This window comes from Chenopodium album, chromosome 16, assembly GCF_948465745.1.
Source record: "Chenopodium album chromosome 16, dcCheAlbu1.1, whole genome shotgun sequence".
Taxonomy (NCBI): domain Eukaryota; kingdom Viridiplantae; phylum Streptophyta; class Magnoliopsida; order Caryophyllales; family Amaranthaceae; genus Chenopodium; species Chenopodium album.
Window position 1 is genome coordinate 44,508,030 of NC_137849.1, and position 21,510 is coordinate 44,529,539.

Genomic DNA, 21,510 nt, shown 5'->3' on the forward strand with positions numbered 1-21,510 from the left:
TTGAAATAAAAGTTTACACCATTAGATACGACTTTTCAATCGTTACAATAAGCAATATCGCACGCATTGTTAGTGACAATAAATTAATAATTTAATTTTTTAAAATATTATTGTTCGGGCGATTGAGGATGATGATAAAATTCCAATACATAGATCTAGATTTTATTTTGTACAATTAAAATCTTTGCTAACATGCTTTATTTATCCATTTTGATTAGATGGAAGAGATATGAGTGTGAACGGAGTTGGTGATTTTATCTAAATAGAAGATAAATAGTATACATGATTTTATTATTTTCAAACAGATAAAATATCACATTTATAAAAAAAATTTTGAAAGATATCACATTTACAATTTATTCATATTTTTAAATTTAGTTGTCATATAATTAACAACCACAATAAAATACAAAACAACAATAAAAAAAAAAAAGTCGAATTATAAATTATATTAAAAAAAAAAAGTTTGTAATAGGCCATAACACTTTAATTAAAATATTATGTGTTTTTTTTATCTAAAATTATTAGATAGTAAAATTAATCAAATAATTAAAAAAACATAGAATCTAAATGAAAATATATTTTCGTGAGATTTATATATGAAAAAATTGTACCTTCATTGAATTAACACTATGAAGGTGCTCCATTTAATAAATTTGATTAATAAATTTTTTTCATTTTTCATTTTTTGTTTTTTTTTTGTTTTTTTTTTGTTTTTTTTTTTTTTAAAAAAAAATAGGCACTTAAACTTCCCTTTTCCTCTCCATAACTCGTCATCGCCACCACCTTCATCTCTCCATCTTCTAGCGCGACTAACCATGAAGGCCTCTCATATAATTCGCCATGAAAACCTCTTAAGTGTAGACAAGTAGGGGAGAGGAGAAGAACAACCCCAACACCACCATTCACCACTAACATTTAATTTTTCCGGTGGCTTCGCCGTTGAATTCAAAGAAAACCCTAAAAAAATTATCCTATATATAAAGTGAAAGGGCCTTTCGAGTGATAAATTTCATTATCCCCAAATTACCCCTCCCATTTCTTCTTTTTTTTTATTAAAAAATAACAACCATCCTTTTAAAGAAAATTTATTTTCTTAAAAAAAATTAGCATTCTTTTTTTAGAAAAAGAAGTCATCTCCTATTATTTGGCCTCTATGACTTCATCAACATAATTTATTTACAACATATTCTACCTAATTAAAAAATCGAGCATGATAGATTTTATATTGTTCACGCACGTATCGCGTGTATCTCTTAGCTTGTAGAAATAAAGGAAATAGAATTATGGAAATAGAGGGAATGATTAATCCCAATAAGATAGGTGTTTGTCGGGAGAGAATGGAGGTAGATTAAGCTTTAGAAAGCTTTTATCACCAGAACAACTTCAACAATTGAACAATGGGAGAGTGGAGAAGAGACAACACCATACTTCTAGCTAGAAGCATTGAAATTACGACAACACCCACAAGTAAATGGAGGAAATGACAATAATACCTCTAATATGCGAGAAATGTTTATCGAACTACGGAATAAACCGAGATTATTCCGTAAGATGTGGTTAAAAGACCGTCTAATACAAGAATTTGCGAGAATAAAAATATCTCAACTCCGCCCAAAACAAACATTTGCACCGCCTTCATCTAAAACCCCAAATAACCCCTCCTCACTTCACTCCTCTCACAATTTCACCACCCCAACAAAAAACTCCATCACTTTCTCTCTCCTCCTTCCGCCATGGACGACAGCTTATACGACGAGTTCGGCAACTACATCGGCCCCGAAATCGACTCCGACCAAGACAACGATTCCGACGCCGACATTCCCTCCGACGATGACGTCGACAAACGCCCTTCCGACGACGAAGCTCCTTCCTACTCCGCCGGCCCCACCAACGGCTGGATGACAGCTTCACACGGCGTCGAAGACGACGAAGACACTGAAATGGCCGATAATCAGGTTGTTCTTGCCGAAGACAAGAAATACTACCCTACTGCTGAGGAAGTTTATGGCGAAGATGTTGAAACCCTAGTTGAAGATGAAGATGAACTTCCTCTTGAACAGCCGATTATTAGGCCTGTTAAAGCGCTCAAGTTTGAGCTTGGTGTTAAGGATTCGTCTACTTATGTTTCGACTCAGTTTATGCTTGGTCTTATGTCGAACCCTAATTTGGTGAGGAATGTTGCGCTTGTTGGGCATTTACATCATGGGAAGACGCTGTTTATGGATATGCTTGTTGAGCAGACTCATCATATTTCTACTTTTGATACCAAGAATGAGAGGCATATGAGGTAGTTTCTTGAATTTTACTGATTATTTTGTTGATTGCATTTCATGATTTTAAGTGTATTTTGTGATTTCTGGGTTTTTGATAAGTTATTTGGATAATTGATTTGGTCTAGTGTTGATTGAGGTTGGAAATTGCTACTGGTGATTGCAAATTGTTTGGTTGGGCAATTTTTAGGTGTGGAAAGATGGAAACATAGGAAGAATGGTGTCAAAGTAGCTAATAGCCTAAAATATGCACGAATTTCCGAAAACAATGACTCGTTTGTTGTAAAGTTTGTAACACTACATTTATGCTGATAGAGACTTGATCCTCAATTTAAGATTAGTTTTCGAATAAGGATGAAATGATGATGATTATATTAGTTACTACTCTATGTGGATGGTTTGGTTTAGGATGGTTTGGTTGTTGATTGAGGGTAATGTTAGATTGATTTAGGTTAAAGATAGTGCTTATCTTAACAGAAATGTCTTGCTAGGTAGTTTATGATATGGAAAGCTGTTAGTTTACTCTATGTAAGCCAATTTTGGCCATATGTTGATACTTACGAATTCTGTAGGTATACCGATACGAGGGTTGATGAGCAAGAGAGGAGAATTTCTATCAAGTCTGTGCCAATGTCGCTTGTTCTTGAGGATAGTAACTCGAAATCATTTTTGATTAATATTATGGATGCCCCGGGCCATGTAAATTTCTCAGATGAGATGAGTGCTGCTCTAAGGCTCGCTGATGGGGCTGTTTTGGTTGTTGATGCAGCTGAAGGTGTCATGGTGAGTGCCCTTTCTTACCAACTTTTTTTATCATTACAATGTATGTAATTGATTTCATTTTAGATAGATGTTGCTGTATATTATGGAAATTTATATGGGCATTGGTATGACATTCCATCTTAAACAACAAGCACTTGAATGTTAGACTTCCACAATTTAATAATACCTTGGCTAATTTTGGGCAAATGTCATAATGTGTCAGGCACAACTTTGAATTCTAAACTGTTGTTAGTTAACCAAGTAATTGTTTGAGTTATTACTATGTACTTTCTTACAGTAGCTGGCTATTAGTTGCAACCTTACAGCTCCCTGTATATGCATTTAGCCTTTTGGTTTCTAATGTGGAGTATATCATGTTATAAAAGGGCTCGACTCTATTCTATATTCTTGCTTGTGTTCCCTGTACTATGTGATATTATTATGATTATTCATTCTTTGATATTCTAAGGTCAATACCGAGAGGGCTATTCGGCATGCAACTCAGGAGCGTATCCCGATAGTAGTTGTTATTAATAAGGTGTGTATTCATTTATCTGCCCAGTTTACTTTAGCCTGTTCATAGTTATAAACTTTTACATTATATTGTATTTGTTTTCTTGAAGGTTGACAGGTTGATAACAGAGCTTAAATTGCCTCCGAAAGATGCCTACCATAAACTAAGGCATACTTTAGAAATCATCAACAACCTCATCACGGCGGCCTCTTCCACTGCTGGAGATGTCCAGCTTATAGATCCAGCAGCAGGGAACGTTTGTTTTGCCAGCGCAACAGCAGGATGGTCATTCACTCTGCAATCATTTGCAAAGCTATATGTGAAACTACATGGGGTACCATTCGATGCAAGTAAGTTTGCTGCTCGTCTGTGGGGAGACATGTACTACCATCCAGACAGCAGAAGTTTTAAGAGAAAACCTCCTGCAACTGGAGGGGAAAGATCTTTTGTTCAGTTTATCTTAGAGCCACTGTATAAAATATATAGTCAAGTCATCGGGGAGCATAGAAAGAGTGTAGAGGCAACTTTAGCAGAACTTGGGGTTACACTTCCGAATGCAGCCTACAAGTTGAATGTTCGACCATTGTTAAGACTTGCCTGTAGCTCAGTTTTTGGTACAGCAACAGGTTTCACTGATATGCTAGTTCAGCACGTTCCTTGTGGAAAAGAAGCTTCTTCTAGAAAGGTCGATCACATATATACTGGTCCAAAAGACTCTATGGTTTACAAGTCCATGGAAAATTGTGATCCATCAGGGCCACTTATGGTTAATATTACCAAACTCTATCCTAAACCAGATTGCAGTGTTTTTGATGCCTTTGGTAGAGTGTACAGTGGCACGATCCAAACAGGCCAGACTGTTCGTGTGCTAGGAGAAGGGTACTCACCTGAGGATGAGGAAGATATGACAGTGAAAGAAGTAACAAAGTTGTGGGTTTACCAGGCTCGTTATAGGATCCCTGTAAGCAAGGCTCCACCAGGTTCATGGGTTCTCATTGAAGGTGTAGATGCCTCTATCATGAAGACTGCAACACTTTGTAATGTTGATTATGATGAAGATGTATACATATTCCGCCCTCTACAGTTCAATACACTTTCAGTGGTGAAAACTGCTACAGAGCCTCTTAATCCTAGTGAACTACCAAAAATGGTTGAGGGTCTAAGAAAAATCAGCAAGAGCTACCCTCTAGCCATTACTAAAGTTGAGGAATCGGGGGAGCATACAATTCTGGGCACTGGGGAGTTATACCTTGATTCTATCATGAAGGACCTAAGAGAGCTTTATTCTGAAGTAGAAGTCAAGGTCTGTTGTTCAGCTGCCTGTTTGTTTTTTATAATGTCAATTAATCTTGTTGCTCTTTTTTTTGTGTTTGGGGGGGGGGGGGGGGTGTTGGTTTCCTGATGATAGTGTTTTATATTTCGTTTGAGCTTTTGGAGAATCCAAATCAATTTCTTGTGTACAGTGTTGACTGATCAATATCTTGCTTTTGACAACTGAATTGATCTATTTTCAATTGGTGTTAGGTAGCGGATCCAGTTGTCTCATTCTGTGAAACAGTGGTAGAGTCTTCATCAATGAAGTGTTTCGCTGAAACACCCAATAAGAAGAACAAGATCACTATGGTAAGATTTGCATTCTTGTTTTGTTGTTGAAAGATTTGGTCCTTTTTGTGCACAACTCTGGCTTACTGCTGTTCCCTGCCTCTTCAGATTGCTGAGCCATTAGAGAGGGGTCTGGCTGAGGATATCGAGAATGGTATCGTGAGCATAGACTGGCCCCGAAAGAGACTGGGTGACTTTTTCCAAAGTAAATATGAATGGGATTTGCTGGCTGCCCGTTCTATATGGGCTTTTGGTCCAGATAAGCAGGTAAACTCATTCTCAGATATGCTAAATGTCAGAATTCTTTGCTTTATTTTGTTATTTCGTGATTAGTCTAAAAGCCATCTTACTTGTAGGGGCCTAACATATTATTAGATGACACGCTTCCTAGTGAAGTTGACAAGAACTTGCTGAGTGCTGTGAAGGATTCTATTGTTCAAGGGTAAGCAATTTCTCTTACATTCTCTCCTCCTCCCCTACTCCCTCCCCAGTTTTCTATCTTCTACTTTTCTTTTGAATTTTTGCATTCTTTTGTATACAGCTTTCAGTGGGGTGCTCGAGAAGGTCCCCTCTGCGATGAACCAATCAGAAACGTGAAATTCAAGATAGTTGATGCTAGGATTGCTCCTGAGCCACTACATCGGGGTACTGGACAATTAATCCCCACAGCCCGTCGTGTGGCTTATTCAGCTTTCCTTATGGCAACCCCTCGTCTTATGGAGCCAGTGTATTATGTGGAGGTGACTACTTTTTCCTGTTTAGTACTATAAAGTTGACTGATTTTGTTCCATGATCTTATTTATGTGCCTCTTTCAGATACAAACACCAATAGATTGTGTTTCTGCGATCTACACGGTTTTATCTCGTAGGCGTGGCCATGTGACTGCTGATGTTCCACAACCAGGAACCCCAGCGTATATTGTTAAGGTTTGTTTTATTTTTCTTGATGCAATTTAATTTTATCTTGCCAAGTGTGATAAGCTCATAAGCATATGCTTTCCATTGTATATTGTTCATTTTGGTGTTTGATTCAGCAACTGATACATCACAAAAAGTACCTTGCTTTTTTGTACACTCGTGTTGATTCACCTAGTATTGTTGAGTTTTGACGCTGTGGTCATCTTTTTCTTTATAGGCGTTTTTGCCTGTGATAGAGTCATTTGGATTTGAGACAGATTTAAGGTATCATACCCAAGGTCAGGCCTTCTGCTCTTCTGTGTTTGATCATTGGGCTATTGTCCCTGGAGATCCCCTAGACAAGAGCATTGTCCTACGGCCTCTTGAACCTGCTCCAATACAGCACCTTGCAAGAGAGTTCATGGTGAAAACAAGGCGTAGAAAGGTACGATTCTTTTCTTTTATCTGTGGTGAGATACTTAACAAGTGATCTTCACAACATTATGACATTAATTTTAAGGAAACTAGACAAACCTGTTCTGTTGTGCTTATTGATGATTATTCCTGCAGGGTATGAGTGAGGATGTTAGCATCCAGAAGTTCTTTGATGATGCTATGGTTGTGGAGCTGGCTCAACAGGCTGCAGATCTTCATCTGCAGATGATGTGAAGGGTGGATATTCCCTCTTTTTTCTTCCTTCATGACCAAAGATATTCCTGGCAGGTCTTGATATTTAGAACGTCTCCTGCATGCATATGAATTTTGTTTTTTGTTGAATAGTGAAGTTAGATCCCTAAGTGATTATGAGATATGTACATCGACGATTTGGAATATAGTTTCTCTACAAGGATCTAAATTAACAAATGCTTGGGGTGACTTCATTTCAAGCTAAATGCTACTAATGATATCATTCTTTCCCAAGTTTCAAATTTCCATCTAAACCTTTTGTTTACGCGGCATTTGTGCTGAGCTGCTTCTCAATTCAGAAACCGGCTTTTAGCCGTATATTGCTGTATGGTTTTGCTGAAAAGTATGTCATCTAACCTGTGCCATACTTCAGGACATCATCAGCTTAGTAGAAGTCTGAGCCACTAAATAGTAGGCCTGTAAACACTTCCTCCAAGGCTCCAACTGATCCTATTATGCAAGCCAAGCCTACCGATCTTTCTCTTTGGTAAGTGGACATCAAAAGTGCACTTCATTTGAAAAGAACATCACCCTTGCACCCTTGCCAACATTTAATTTATCAAGTGTTCACAGAAATACAAGTACTGTATACATCATGTTCTTTAGTCCAAACTCCATCAAATTTTGAGTTATGACTTATAATTAAGATACATACTAATCTTTTTGGCAACATAACTAATAAGGGTCGGTTTATCATATTTCAGAAAAAATAAGTTTATACTCCGGTATAAATAAAACGAGTTCTCATAAAATAATTTCAAACAAATTAAAACAGCCAAACAGAGCCTAATTCTCAAAGCAAAGACCACCAAGTCCAAAATTGAATTTTTTTTAGGGAATCCATAATAGATATTGGATACATGGTATGGTATTGATCCTCTAAACTAAACATACCATGTATCCCCATGAAGGTCATACCTTACTCTCTTCAAAGTCCTCAGACTCCTCACTTCACAAGCTATACTGGGAAATCCGTCTTCGGCCCTTTTGTGACTTAGAATTCATTCAGTCTTTCAGTTATAAGTAGCCATAAACTGAATAGCTACTAATAATACAGCTTACATCAATGCATACCATCGCCCAACAGGATACAAAAGTTAAGTTTGGAAACATCGAAACAAAACCGACACTGATCACTATCACTGATCAATGGTTTTAATTAAGGCATTCAATAAAAATTCCTTTGCAAAGCTAACCATGGAATAGACATACTGCAGCAGCAAATTCTCAATTGGCTTTAATTAGAAGATTTCACTGAGAAGTTGCTTATAATGGTATTATCCGATCAGCTTAAAGTGGAACATTATTAATACCAATCAAAAATATGCAGAGCATAAAATAATAATAGACTCACACTGCCAAAACATCAAAGTAGACATTACTGTACAGCAAGCTCAAATAAAATTTTACAAAATTGTGGGACCTATTCTATTCTATTGAACTGCTAGCCTTTGGAGATGATCCAAGAACACCTCTAAACTGACGTCGTCCGTGAAAATGAGATCTCCACCAGGAGCCATAGAGGCACCAGAGTTGTATGTAGCTGAAGGATTTAACTTTGCCAGAAGAAAGCGAGCCTAGACAAGCATTAAGAAAGAAAAGTCAATTTTACTCGGACAAGGTGCAAAATGAGCAATCCAAGATAACGAGCACAAAAGCATAAATTGATTATCAGCCCATCAAAGTACTGGTAGTTGCTGTAGTTCAGAGGAAGACCTTTGTTTTGTGTTTGCTTCACAGATAAGATACTTAGGTAATTAAAAAAATAGTTGGCCTTTATTCATACAGAAAATTTGTAGACCTTCGAAAACAGAAAGAGGGACAAAAAAAATAAAGGAGTAATGTACAGAAGTTTAGAAGTTAGAGATCAATGCGCTGCTGACTTAAAAGGCATATTTATCATTCATAGAGGGAGACTAGAAATATAAGAAACTGCTCTTCAGCACACATTATGACCACAATTAACATAGATATCCTATATAAAGCAAATACTCTAACAAATGCAAACCTAACAGTATTACAGTTCATCCCATTTATTCTAAGAGTTTTCAGTATGAGAAATACCTGAGAGCCATACTGATCACAGATAACTAAGCGTGGAACTGGAAACCTCTCTTTGATCAAAGCATTGGCATCATCTTTAGGAACTTGCAACAACTGGGCAAATTCCTGAGAAAAAAGAAAGGAAGAAGCCGAGTCAAAGAAAGAACAATCAAACAGCTGGCAAATAGTAGATAACACAAACTCATTGTGAAACCTAGTTATTTCATATACCACAATCACAGACTCAAGTAACACAACAAGGAAAACATTGACCTTGTAATCGGGCTGATCTTGGTATCCAGCCTTACGCCACTGAGCAATAGTTTGACCATGAAATATGACAATAGTGAAATATGAGTCTAGTAGCAATATCCTTTCTGGAGCTACAGAAGCGATGTCGAGAAGAGCAGGTTCAGGAGGTGATTGTAAGGAATAGGAAATCAGTGAAGGCTGAATCATCACTACCGAGTTGGCTACATTTTCCCGATTTAAAATCATTCTAAAGTATGCAGTCTCATCAGGGCTGTTGTTGAACACCTATTACACAATAATAAAGTAAGCTGCTTTCATGATTTTACAATCATCTAAGATCCCACAATAGAAAATTGTATACCTGAACAAACTGAGATCTCCTTAGATGAAAAATAAATTGAGGAAATATTGAAAACCGTGGTGATAGGCTAAAAGAGTTGGGATTTTCCTTTTGGTAATCTCCATATTTTGAGCATAGACGTATCAGTGATCTATCAAGCCATCGTATTGGGTCAAACTCTGCCTGCATGTGAAAATATTTTTTTGGTTAAAGATGAAACAAGAAAATGTAAAAAATTGTTTAAAACAAAACCTAAATCAGTATTCCCCATTAAAAGTTACCTCATTCTCCATCTTGAATGAAACTAAGCGTGCCAGAGTAACAGCAGCAGCTTCTTGATCAAATCCCGCAATCAACTCCTAAGCAATATAGATGGAAAAAGGTGTAAAAACATAAAACAGCTATAGTAAGAGGCTAAATAACCCAAAAAGCAACTCCAGCATGGGAGAAGAAGTTCAAGATATTCCAACAAGCAATAATGGGAGATGACTAGTAAGAATCTGAATCATAGTTTGTTCAGAAATAGTTCTTTTTCCTGTACCTGACTTCTACATTTAATTTCTAAGCTCCTTTTTGTGGTGGTGGGAGGGGGGGGGGGGGGGGCACAAATTGATATTAGGAAGGGAAGTCAATCAAGACCCAAATTCATGAATATAAAAAATAAAAGAAATACAAAAAACATTGAAATTGCACCTAAAATTTTAAAAGTACTACCAAACGTGTTTCAATGAGCTTTCATGATGAAACGTTTCTGATACGAATATGCAGGTCATGCCATGCATCAGAGGTAAATGCCAAGCGTAGTAACATGTACAATCAACTAACTTTTGATCAAATATCCTAGAATAAAGAAAGGCAATACAAAATACACACAGCAAATAGCAGGAATACCTGCGTGCTTCCTGGACCAGAAACCCATCGCCTAGAAATAGTAGAAATACGAAGTCTCATACGACCACTAATATGTTGATAACTGAGAAAATTATGTAACAAGTAAGAATATGTTCACCATCTAGCAAGCACTGAAGCACAATATGTCAATAAGAAAGGGAACAACCAAGAAAGTGAAAGGTTATGCTCATACTAAGTCAAAAACTGTAGGTAAAACAGGTTGCTAGTGGCTTCACCAATAGCATCAGGGCTCTCCTTCTTTGCAATGTCAAAATAGATGCATAAAGTTGTAGCTTTGTCAAGTCCACACAACTTCCATGCACTTGTGTTTCCCTGACCAATAACGGTTTCCGAACAAAGTAGACCTTTCTGCACCAAAGCATTGGACATGAACATCAAAGATCCGCAAGCACAAGTATGAAAATAAACAAACTTAAAACACAAATTAACCTTTTCAAGTGACGCACAGGGACCAAGAATTCCCTGAATCTTCATATCTTTTGAGCAGCTAACCTCAAATATACCACTGCACACAAAAATTTGATTAGGCCAACTGCCATTATCACCTATGCTAAAAGTCTGAATAAGAAAGTTCAGCACCAAATGTCTGAATGTTAAAAAATCCAACAACCGACATGGTTGCAGAAGAATCAATGCAAAATAACAATGCATTGTAATAGCAGAGTTGAGCATTCAAATTATTTGTAAGCCATGTATAAAATAGCAAGTACTATACAGCATAAAACAGTTCGATTTCTAAACTTCACAGATAAGATCAAAGAGGGCACTTTACACAGCCTGGTCTAGTAATTCTAAAAACAGGTAAACAGCCTTCTATAGCTCATAAATAATAGATCTTCTAAGCTAATTAGCATTTGGGGGGGGGGGAAGAAAGAGAAATACAAAGTATCACCGTTCTTTCATAATGAACCATATAATCACCAATCACAGAAACTCTATATCTACCCAAATTCTGCCTAATTCCAGTAAAATATTTTGAAAATGAATTACAATAATAATCAATGAGTCTTCTCCTTCCCAGAATACTATCTGCCTTCCGTCTTAGTCTCGACTACTCTCTCTTATTAAAGATTATACAACTCCGATTTCGAGCTTCCATAATTGACTTGCAAATACAATCCCATTTTGAATAATCTTGTACAAATGAGTACCAAAGTCAATATTCGTAAGGATTTCGAAAATTCAAGATACTAGCTATTCATTCTGCCCCCATTTATTCTTTTTTAATAAGAAAATGGCCACCACAATTGCCATCTCAAACCAGCAGACCAACACAAATCTCCTAAATAATACACAAACAAATTAGCAATTGGAAATACGTAACTTGAGAGTTAAAGCAAAATCAAGAAATATTACATTCAGCCAAAGATTCCCAGTCCTTTGAATTTGGAGGGGTTAGTTGAAATTAGGGATGTCAATGGGTCGGATTCGGATCGGATTGTGCAAAATCCGACTCCGACCCTACAAGCTGTCGGATTTTTTATCTGCCTCCACCTCCGACTCCGATCCGACTTAAATTTCCATCCTCGGACTCCGCCCTGATCCGACTCCGACTCCGACTTTAAAAGTAATTTTGACCCAATTATCAATAGCAACCAATATATAATCAACTTTAAAGACCAATAAATTCATAAATTGAATGATAAAAAATATAAAGTACATGAAAAAGTCGGAGTCGGATTCGGATAATTATTTCTCAGATTCGGTTCGGATTTTTTTCTTCGGATCGGATCGGATCGGAGTAGGGGCGGATTCGGATTAGATTGCCATCCCTAGTTGAAATGCTCTTTTCCTGTAGCAGGACTAAGGCAGCATGTATTTAACCCTAACCTTATTCACCATAAGCAAAGGCCCTCTATATACAAATTCTATGTTGAAGTTGTCATTTATAGATGAACCAGATGGTGTAAATGAATGGATTTTTTTTTTTTTTTTTTGGGGGGGGTGGGGGGTGGGGTGGGGGGGCAGAAAGTCTTCGAAGAAATTGCATAGAAGGAAAAAAATTAGGGACAATTACCATAAAATTAAAATTTAAAGTATACAACTAGAAAATTGGTGAGAGCAGTGTTTTCATAGAGTCGAACCACTAGCTAGGCTGAAACGAAAAAGTATCTAAAGCACAAAACAACTCTGTGTTCCAAAACAAGGTTCTAAAGCGTAACAAATGTCCTGGATCAAGGCTCTCAAGTCTCAACATAATACAAATCAGTGCCAAAACAGGGTCCTAATGAATTAAAAATTTCAAAGTGAAAGTCAATTAATTTAACCCAAACATGAAGACCACTTACTCTTTGAAAACAAAAAAGGAAAACTTTCACTTACAAATCAATGCCACCCAGATCTAGCTTAAGAAAATCATGTTCATGTGCTGATTTCAAGCCAAAGCTTAAGTACTAGCCAACATATAAGTAAAAGAGAATCAGCACCAACTATTCCAGCACACTCCATACGACCCTCAACTGACATCAAAACCAAGACTATATAATGCAATGATATTTCCTGCTCCAAAGGAAATGGAAAGTCTATCACAATGGATTGATACTTAAAGACAGCATGAAATTAACTTTTACTGGAATGTAATAATACTACTATCGACAAATCTGGAAATTACAGGAGACACATTATCAAAATAAGAAGCACCCTAAATAACTCCAGCCAAATTCTGGGAATATAACAGTTCAAAAGTGTACATAGATCAACAAAATCTCAACTGCCAAAAGTTAAGATAGGTCAAGCATGATTTAAGCAGAGCCTTACTTTGACGCTGGTCCAAGATCATGTTCCCCAGCCCGGAAAACACGCTTCAGAGATTCCTTAAAAACTGAATGGCCAAAACTTTCAGCAAGGACCACAAGACCGCCAGTACTTTCAACGGCAACTTTCATTTCAGCAAGCCCAACCTGATGTGTGAAAGACGATTACTGACATCAGGCCAATATGTCTAGGAAAATGTATATACAAGGCAGCAGAAGAGGCAAGGTAATAATACTTGCTCTCAAAAATGAATGTCTGTCAGCAAGTAGAAACAATATAATAAGATTTTAAATTTCAATACAACTTAATATGAAATAGTATAAAACAAGGCGAGAGCTCTTTGTTGGCTTGCACCAAATGTATTTTGTCAGTTGGGAGTTATGCCTTAAGACCAACAATCCTCAAAGTCAGAGGGTGCCAGTTGGATGTATACTCATATCAATAACCATTAATAAACTGTAACGAAATCATATTTCCCCTATTCTTTCCACTAAGTGCTGCTGGGAATACAGAAAGCATAGTAGAAGAACAGATCCAGACATTTCAGCTCACCTGAACAAGCATATAGACATTGGAACAGATTTGCCAATTACTACCTCACCAGTTCACCACCACACAAAAGTATGTGTATTATACTATTATTCCTTCAAAAAGATATAGGCCTATATAAAAAGTACAATCCTACAGCAACGTATCTTCTGAAATTGTATTTCACTTTTTGAATATATTGACTCCTTAAAAGGCACATTATAAAGACAAGAGTGATGAGATGTAATACTGGCAATAGCATTTATGCAAGCAATCAACTCAAAACCCCAAGAAAATTCTTATTCACAAAGCCAAAACACATATTGATACCTGATCTAGAGCACACGCAAAAAGGTCAAGAATGTGCCCTTGGTGTACAAGCTGCTTAGAAAGTCCTTCATAGAATTTAACAGCTTTATGGTAATATGGAGCAGAATCCTTATCCAGATCCTTGTGAGAGCGAATTGGCTCAGATAAGTTCTTTGAAACAATCTGCAAATAGGGGAAAAAAAAAAAAAAAAACCACTAACCACAGTTCAGAAATGTAAGGCCTTGACTTATCAACAAGAAATCAGGAAACCTACAACAGAAAATGATATCAAGTAGACAGGATAAAGTCTCAAAAAATATTAAGGTATGAGTCATATGACTCATATGATATTCACTTCACCTTACAAAAATAATATTCAATTATGTAAAAATAATTTCATCCCACTTAGGAGTCATTTGGTTGGATCGTTTGAAATGGGTTGGAATGAAGTTGGAATCCATCCCATATTTTCTGTTTGATTGAGCTTTTTAACTATGAAATCTCATATCAAAGGGGTTCTAACTCTACCTCATATGTATGCAATCCCATACCCACATCTCCCCTAAGATTCAAAAATCATTTTATTAATGAAGCATATAATCCATTCCAACAATAAAACCAAATAACTTTAGACTAGTATGGGTTTTACAATCCATACCTCTCTAGTATGAGATTCTAACCAATCCATTCCAATTTAATGAACAAACACCTCCTTAAAAATTTAGTTCAGTAAAAATCAATAACTTAAAAGAGAAATATAATAAAGAATCAGTAAAAATAATTTTAGGGAAATTCTCAATAGTAGCTATTTACTTTTGCACATTCTAATTGGTAACAAAATATTTGGCTAATTCTCTCAAATAGCATTATTTTTTATTAGTTTCTCTGAATTGACAATATTTTTACATTAAGTAACTAATTAAACTCCGCCAGTGGGTTTCCCGCCAGTGGGTTTCCCGCTGCCAGTCCCAAGCCTGGATAAAGGAGGAGGGTTACGGTAGGCCAGTGACAGCCAGTATAAAACTTCGTCACATCCCATGACATGAGCCAAACAGATATTTTCGTGGGGGCGTTCCCTACTCAGCGACGCGCTGCACTTCCTAGACCCGGGTGTAGTGATAAGTATGCAAGGGTTGCTAGGTCGTCGCCCAGAAGCGACGCGCCACATTGCCCGAGTGTGGTGTCAAATGAGCAAGGGCGTGCCATTGGGGCGTTCCCTACTGAGCGACGCGCTGCACTTCCCAGACCCGGGTGCAGTGATAAGTATGTAAGGGTTGCTAGGTCGTCGCCCAGAAGCGACGCGCCATATTGCCCAATTGTGGTGTCAAATAATCAAGGGCTTGGAGTTGGGATCAGGAGGGAGCGTGGGAGAAAAGAATTTAGTTTGCGGATTGGTTCTTGGAATGTGGGGTCTCTTACGGGAAAATCAGCAGAATTGGTAGAAGTAATGAAAAGACGACGCGTGAACATCATGTGCCTCCAAGAGACAAGATGGACAGGAGAAGGAGCTCGAGGCTTGGTTTTGGGGTATAAGGTATGGTATGTTGGGCAAGAAACGAGCCACAGAACAAGGAATGGTGGAGCTAGGAACGGAGTTGGTGTGGTTCTCGATGAGAGGTTGGCAAAAGAGGTGATCGAGGTCTATCGGAAGAACGATAGGTTGATAAGGCTGAAGTTGCTATGTGGCAAGGAGATTGTGAATGTTATCAGTGCTTATGCTCCCCAAGTGGGTTTAGATGCAGAAGAGAAACGACAATTTTGGGAGGACCTAGACGAGGTGGTGCAGGGTGTCCACCACTCAGAGAAGTTATATATTGGAGGGGATCTAAATGGGCACGTTGGGGCGAGCCGAGATGGCTATGAGAGTGTCCATGGAGGCTTTGGGTATGGGCGGAGGGACGCCGGTGGTGAAGCTATTATGGATTTTGCCCAATCATATGATTTAATTTTGGCTAATACTTGGTTTAAGAAGAGGGATTCACACTTGATAACTTTTCGGAATGGAGCAAATGCAACTCAAATAGACTTCCTGCTCACAAGGAGCATAGATAGACAAAGTTGCATAAACTGTAAGGTTATCCCAGGGGAGAGTGTGGTCACCCAACACCGGCTATTGGTAATGACTATTCGTCTGAAAGAGAAGGCGAAGAAAAAAGTTAGACAAGAAGAACCAAGGATAAGATGGTGGACCCTAAGGGATGCAAAAGCTAAGGTTTTTACAGAAAAGGTAATTGAAGAAGCGGATTGGGATGGAGAGGTGGATCCGGACATGACTTGGTTACGAATGAAGAACTGTTTCCTAAGAGTGGCCAAAGAGGTCTTAGGGGAAGTAAGGGGAAGAACTTCGGTACAGAGAGATACTTCGTGGTGGAATGAAGAGGTGAAAGCAGTAATTAAGCAAAAAAGGGAATGCTATCAAGCCTTAGGAAAATGTAGGAGTGATGAAACCTTTGCAGCGTATAAGGAGGCTAAGAGCAAGGCAAAGGCAGCTGTTCGCCAAGCAAAAGAAAAGGCATATCAGGAGGTTTATGAAAAGCTTGATTCCAAGGAGGGAGAAAGGATCATTTATAAGATGGCAAAGAGAAGACAAGAGGCAAGGAAGGATATTGGCATGGTGAAGTGTGTCAAAGATAAGAACCAAATGGTCCTAGTGCAAGAGGAGGGCATCAAGGACAGGTGGAAGGGGTACTTCGATGAATTATTTAATGGAAGTAATGGAGTTGTGATAGGAGATACCTCTATGAGTGATGAAGAAATCAACATGGAGTATGTGCGAAGGATTAGGAGAGTAGAGGTGGAGATTGCACTGAGGAAGATGAAACCTAAGAAGGCGGTTGGCCCTGATGGGGTACCGATAGAGGTGTGGAGGTGTTTGGGTAAGATTGGTATTGATTGGTTAACAAACCTTTTCAACAAGATATGGACGGCTACAAGGATCCCACAAGATTGGAGGAAGAGCACCTTGGTCCCGGTTTATAAAAACAAAGGAGACGCTCAAGATTGTTCTAACTATCGAGGAATTAAGCTTATGAGCCATACTATGAAGTTGTGGGAAAGGGTGATTGAACAAAGGTTGAGGGCATGCACAAGCATTTCAGATAACCAATTTGGTTTTATGCCTGGGAGATCTACTATGGAGGCAATCCATTTGATAAGACAAATGATGGAGTTTTATAGGGTAAAGAAGAAAGATCTTCATATGGTCTTTATTGATTTAGAGAAGGCATATGACAAGGTGCCAAGAGAGATACTTTGGTGGGCAATGTTGAAGAAAGGTATCCCACGAAGGTATGTAGACCTAGTTAAGGATATGTATCGGGATGTGTCAACAAATGTGAGGACATGCGGAGGGTTGACAAAAGATTTCCCTATTACAATCGGATTGCATCAAGGGTCTGCATTAAGCCCTTTTCTTTTTGCAACGGTTCTAGATGAATTAACTAGACCAATTCAAGATGAGGTTCCATGGTGTATGCTGTTCGCAGATGATATCGTTTTGGTGGATGAGACTAAGGATGGGGTTAATGTCAAGTTGGAGCAATGGAGGCAAAGGTTGGAATCTAGAGGGTTTAAGCTAAGTCGGAGTAAGACTGAATATTTGGTATGTCGTTTTGGCACTCAGAGGGGGACAAGCAATGAAGTGGTGAGTTTGGATGGAAAGGATTTGACCATGAGTGAATGTTTTAAGTACCTAGGGTCGATCATCCAGAAGAATGGTGACATTGATCAAGACGTGACCCACAGGATTAAGTCAGGGTGGCTTAAATGGAGAGCGGCCACGGGAGTGTTATGCGACCGCAGCATTCCCTTAAAGTTGAAGGGAAAATTCTACAGGACTGCCATAAGACCAGTGTTGCTCTATGGTACAGAATGTTGGGCTTCTAAGAAAGAGCATATTAAAAAGATGGAGGTTACGGAAATGCGCATGTTAAGGTGGATGTGTGGAAACACTTTAAGAGATAGAATCAGAAATGAGGTTATTCGCAAGAAAGTAGGTGTGGCGGGCATTGTAGATAAATTAAGGGAAAATCGTCTGCGTTGGTTTGGACATGTAAGACGGAGACCCGAGGGTGCACCGGTGCGAAGAGTGGAAGAGTGGGACCATGGAGGGATTAAACGAGGAAGAGGGAGACCAAAGATGACTTGGTTGGAAGGAGTGAGGAAGGATATGAAGTGCATGGATTTACGTGAGGATGAAGTTTTGGATCGTAAGGGATGGAGGAGAAAGATTTATGTTGATGACTACACGGAATAATCAAATTTGGTTCATGTTAGCCGACCCCACTTTTGGGATTAAGGCTTTGATTGATTGATTGATAACTAATTAGCTTAATTATATGATTTTTTAAAAAAAAAAAAATTAAAAAAGTTGTGCAATACTCTTCACCAGCCACCCCACACCACCGACTATCCACCGGAACCCATCACCACCAAGCTCGCCTAAACCCCTCCGAACCCACCCCCACGCTGCGACTAGCCACCAGAATCCATCACCACCAAGCTCGCCTCAAAGAACCCTGCGAACCCTCCACCAAGCTCGCCTAAACGGACCTGCGAACCCACCCCATGCCGCCGAATAGCCACCAAAGTCCACCACCAGAAAGATCGCCTAAACCCCTACGAACCCACCCACGCCGCCGATTGTCCACCAGAATCCACCACCACCAATTGCACCTGATGAAGATTGTCAATTGGGGAAAAATCGAAAACCCTTAAAATCTGAAATAAAAATTTCTAGGCTAATGAGGAATCAATTCAGCAGAGGAAAGGGGAAAGGAAAATGAAGGAAAGGGTGGGAGGTTCAGGCGAGTACAGTTGTATGAATATCGAAGGTGATGGTGGGTTCTGTTGGGTTAGCGGCGACGTGGGGTGGCTGGCAAAGAGGGGTCTGTACATTTTTTTTTTTTGATAATTTTTTTTTACAAGATTGTTAATTAACTGTTAATTATTGTTTAATTAAGCTAATTAGTTACTAATTATAAAAAAAATGTCATAATAGAGAAACTAATAAATAATAATGCTATTTGGGAGAATTTGTGAAATATTTTGTTACCATTGAGAATGTGCAAAAGTTTATAGCTACCATTGAGAATTTCCCATAATTTTAATTCAGCAAAATTAATTTCAATTTAGTAAAAATAATTTCAGTTCAGTAAAAATAATTTCAGTTTGGCAAATTAATTTCAGCTCGGCAAAAATAATTCAAGTTCAGCAAAAATAATTTCAATCCAGTAAAAACAATTTAAGTTCAGCGAAAATAAGGTGAAGTGAATACGGCGGGGGCCTAATAGAATCAAATAAAAAAAAAAATCATCAACCTTACTTCAAACATGCAAAAGACATGTTCTGGACAATATCTGTTTTGCTCGGCTTCAATTGTTCAGGACTACAAAAGTGTGAAGGTAGCATATCAGGTTTTTCAACACACAATTGGGCAACTATTCCAATCACATTGTCTCAGGCAGATGGGTGAAACCTCCACCAAAGAACTGGGGCTCTAGCAATAGGGTCTATTCGCATCTTTCTTTTATTAAGAACTTCCCCTTACATTTTAAAAACCAGAGAGCACACAAGTGACATAATTACCCCAAGCCAGAAGTAACCTACTGCTTACAAAAGTTAGAGTAACTATGTAAAGTTTTCTTTACAGATCAATACTAAAAAGTTAAGGTTGGAATAGAGCATTTCAAAGAAGAAAACTTACAGCGCCCGGCCCTTCTGTTGATGGGCCACCAACAAAAGCCATAATCCTAGCTCCTGATCCAGGAACGCAAGCACCCAACACATGGGCAGCAATACTGAGCGCTGTGCCAGTACATCTACTTGCCCTCTGATCTGAAGGCACTCCCCAAGGATCCTTTTGAAGCTCTTCTAACAGCTACACCCACCCGATCACAAATAAATCAGCAAGAAGTCAATACCAATCAAGTCTGCAACAGCAGAAACAACACAACAGCTACGAAGCAAGAAACAAGAAACAAGCCTCCCCGTATCATATTGGACCATACAATTATAAATGTAAGCATGAATGTACATCTTATATTAGTAAAAGTACACTCCAAACTCTATAAATCAAAAGTCATAAACTCATAATCATTCATTCAATTCTGTATCAATAATAGAGTTTTATCAACATCATCAAATCATTCATTCAAACCAAACACACATTAATCAAACATAAGATATCAACAAACATGATCAAAAGCTATACCGAATTCAACGTAAACTCGCACTCGGAAGCAGGCAACAAGAACCTCGCAATGCTTTCAGGAGTCAAACCATCCCTAACACCAGCAACAACCCCAGCAGCCGGTTTCGGCTTCCGATCAAAAAAATTCAACTGCTCCATCACCTTATCTTTACTAACCTCCTTAGACCCTTTAAACACATAACACTTAGGAATCCCACTACCCCCACCAGAAAACCCTAATTCATGAACTTGAACAAAACTCCCAAATGTAATAAACCCAATTAAAGCATCATCCGGCATCAAATCCAACGCCTGAGACAAAGCTAATTTCAAATACCCAATTTCCTCCTCAATCAAACAATTATCAACAACAAATAAATAAACTAAAGGGGTATGATTTTGGGCGTGCAATTCAGGGGGAGGTTCATATTCAATTGTAGTGTATTCTGGGTATAATTCAGCAGGAAGATTAGCATCAGAAATCGAAGCGTAATGTTGGGGGAAGTGATTTCGATTGAAACAAAAAGGGCAGATCCAGATTTTGGCAGCATAATCGATCACAGCAAAAGGGTTGAGAATTGATCGACAAGAACGACATCGAAGAGGAGAGTAAGGGAGAATTGGAAGATTAGGGAAGGGTTTTAATGGAGTGTAGAGAAGAGAAACAGGGATAACAGAATTGCTTGATTCTTGTTTTGTGCCTGGGATTACGTTCCATGGCATTCGAACTCCATCTTTGGATTCTAGGTCTAGGAATTCCGCCATTGTTGGAGCTTCAAGGTGATGATGAAGATGGTGATCTTGAAGATGGGTTGATTTGAAAATTGATGATCACTGTAAACTGTGATCAGTGTGAAGGAAAAACTGGAAATTGATCAAGAATGTTTCGAGTGTTTGACAAGAATGCAAGTGATCAAACTGATCAAATGTTGCTCCCCTCACTTTCGGTTTTTCTTTTTCTTTTTTTTTTTTCAACAAAACATTTAATTAAGGCAAGGACAAAAATAGAAATGCCCAATATTGAATATAACTCTCGTTTTGACTAATTGTAACACTTTCATATCCATTTGTTATAGAGTTTGATCAATTATTTAATTGGTGCAAGTGTGTAATATCTTGCTAATCAATTTTTTTTCATTGGTGCAAGTGTGTAATATCTTGCTCGTTTGTGAGAAACACTCGTCGCATGAAATACACATACTACGGTCCTTTCTTAGACTTTCATAATATTTCAGTATAGTTATTATTATTATTATGAAATTTAATATGTCGTATTTAATTTTAGTTAAGTTAATTTCAGTTCAGTTATGCAAATTTTATTTCATTTCAGTTTAGCAAGTGAATTTAGTCCAAAAGAATGAGGCCTAATTGCTCTATGGTGCTTCGTATTGTATCAAATTATCAATTTTTACATGATAACAATATAAGCAATGACTTATATACACT

The 21,510-nt window shown here is 38.1% G+C and overlaps 2 protein-coding genes across 2 annotated transcripts; one reads left to right on the forward strand and one right to left on the reverse strand.

Annotated features, from left to right (window-relative positions):
• Nucleotides 1-1,618: 1,618 nt before the first annotated feature.
• Nucleotides 1,619-6,989, forward strand: LOC145586642 (110 kDa U5 small nuclear ribonucleoprotein component CLO-like). The gene is made up of 11 exons (XM_081643530.1): nt 1,619-2,290; nt 2,846-3,056; nt 3,505-3,573; nt 3,659-4,852; nt 5,074-5,172; nt 5,260-5,418; nt 5,508-5,593; nt 5,693-5,891; nt 5,968-6,078; nt 6,287-6,493; nt 6,619-6,989. The coding sequence occupies exons 1-11, from the start codon at nt 1,737-1,739 to the stop codon at nt 6,715-6,717; spliced, it is 2,988 nt and encodes a 995-aa protein (XP_081499656.1). The 5' UTR covers nt 1,619-1,736; the 3' UTR covers nt 6,718-6,989.
• An 860-nt stretch (nt 6,990-7,849) lies between these two features.
• On the reverse strand, nt 7,850-21,076 carry LOC145585517 (protein transport protein SEC23 C-like). The gene is made up of 12 exons (XM_081642216.1): nt 20,086-21,076; nt 19,579-19,752; nt 13,895-14,056; nt 13,040-13,182; nt 10,712-10,787; nt 10,455-10,630; nt 10,262-10,343; nt 9,652-9,729; nt 9,392-9,553; nt 9,052-9,315; nt 8,800-8,904; nt 7,850-8,312 (listed from the first exon to the last, which is right to left on the reverse strand). Exons 1-12 carry the CDS (start codon nt 20,827-20,829, stop codon nt 8,169-8,171), a joined length of 2,310 nt encoding a protein of 769 aa, XP_081498342.1. The 5' UTR covers nt 20,830-21,076; the 3' UTR covers nt 7,850-8,168.
• Between the last annotated feature and the right edge of the window lie 434 nt (nt 21,077-21,510).

Coding starts and splice junctions, on each gene's coding strand:
- LOC145586642 (XM_081643530.1), top strand. CDS start 1,737: ATGGACGACAGCTTATACGACGAGTTCGGCAACTACATCGGCCCCGAA. Junction 2,291..2,845: donor AAGAATGAGAGGCATATGAG/GTAGTTTCTTGA, acceptor CGAATTCTGTAG/GTATACCGATACGAGGGTTG. Junction 3,574..3,658: donor TAGTAGTTGTTATTAATAAG/GTGTGTATTCAT, acceptor GTTTTCTTGAAG/GTTGACAGGTTGATAACAGA.
- LOC145585517 (XM_081642216.1), bottom strand. CDS start 20,829: ATGGCGGAATTCCTAGACCTAGAATCCAAAGATGGAGTTCGAATGCCA. Junction 10,631..10,711: donor CCTGTGCGTCACTTGAAAAG/GTTAATTTGTGT, acceptor GCTTTGGTGCAG/AAAGGTCTACTTTGTTCGGA. Junction 9,316..9,391: donor GGAGATCTCAGTTTGTTCAG/GTATACAATTTT, acceptor ATTGTGTAATAG/GTGTTCAACAACAGCCCTGA.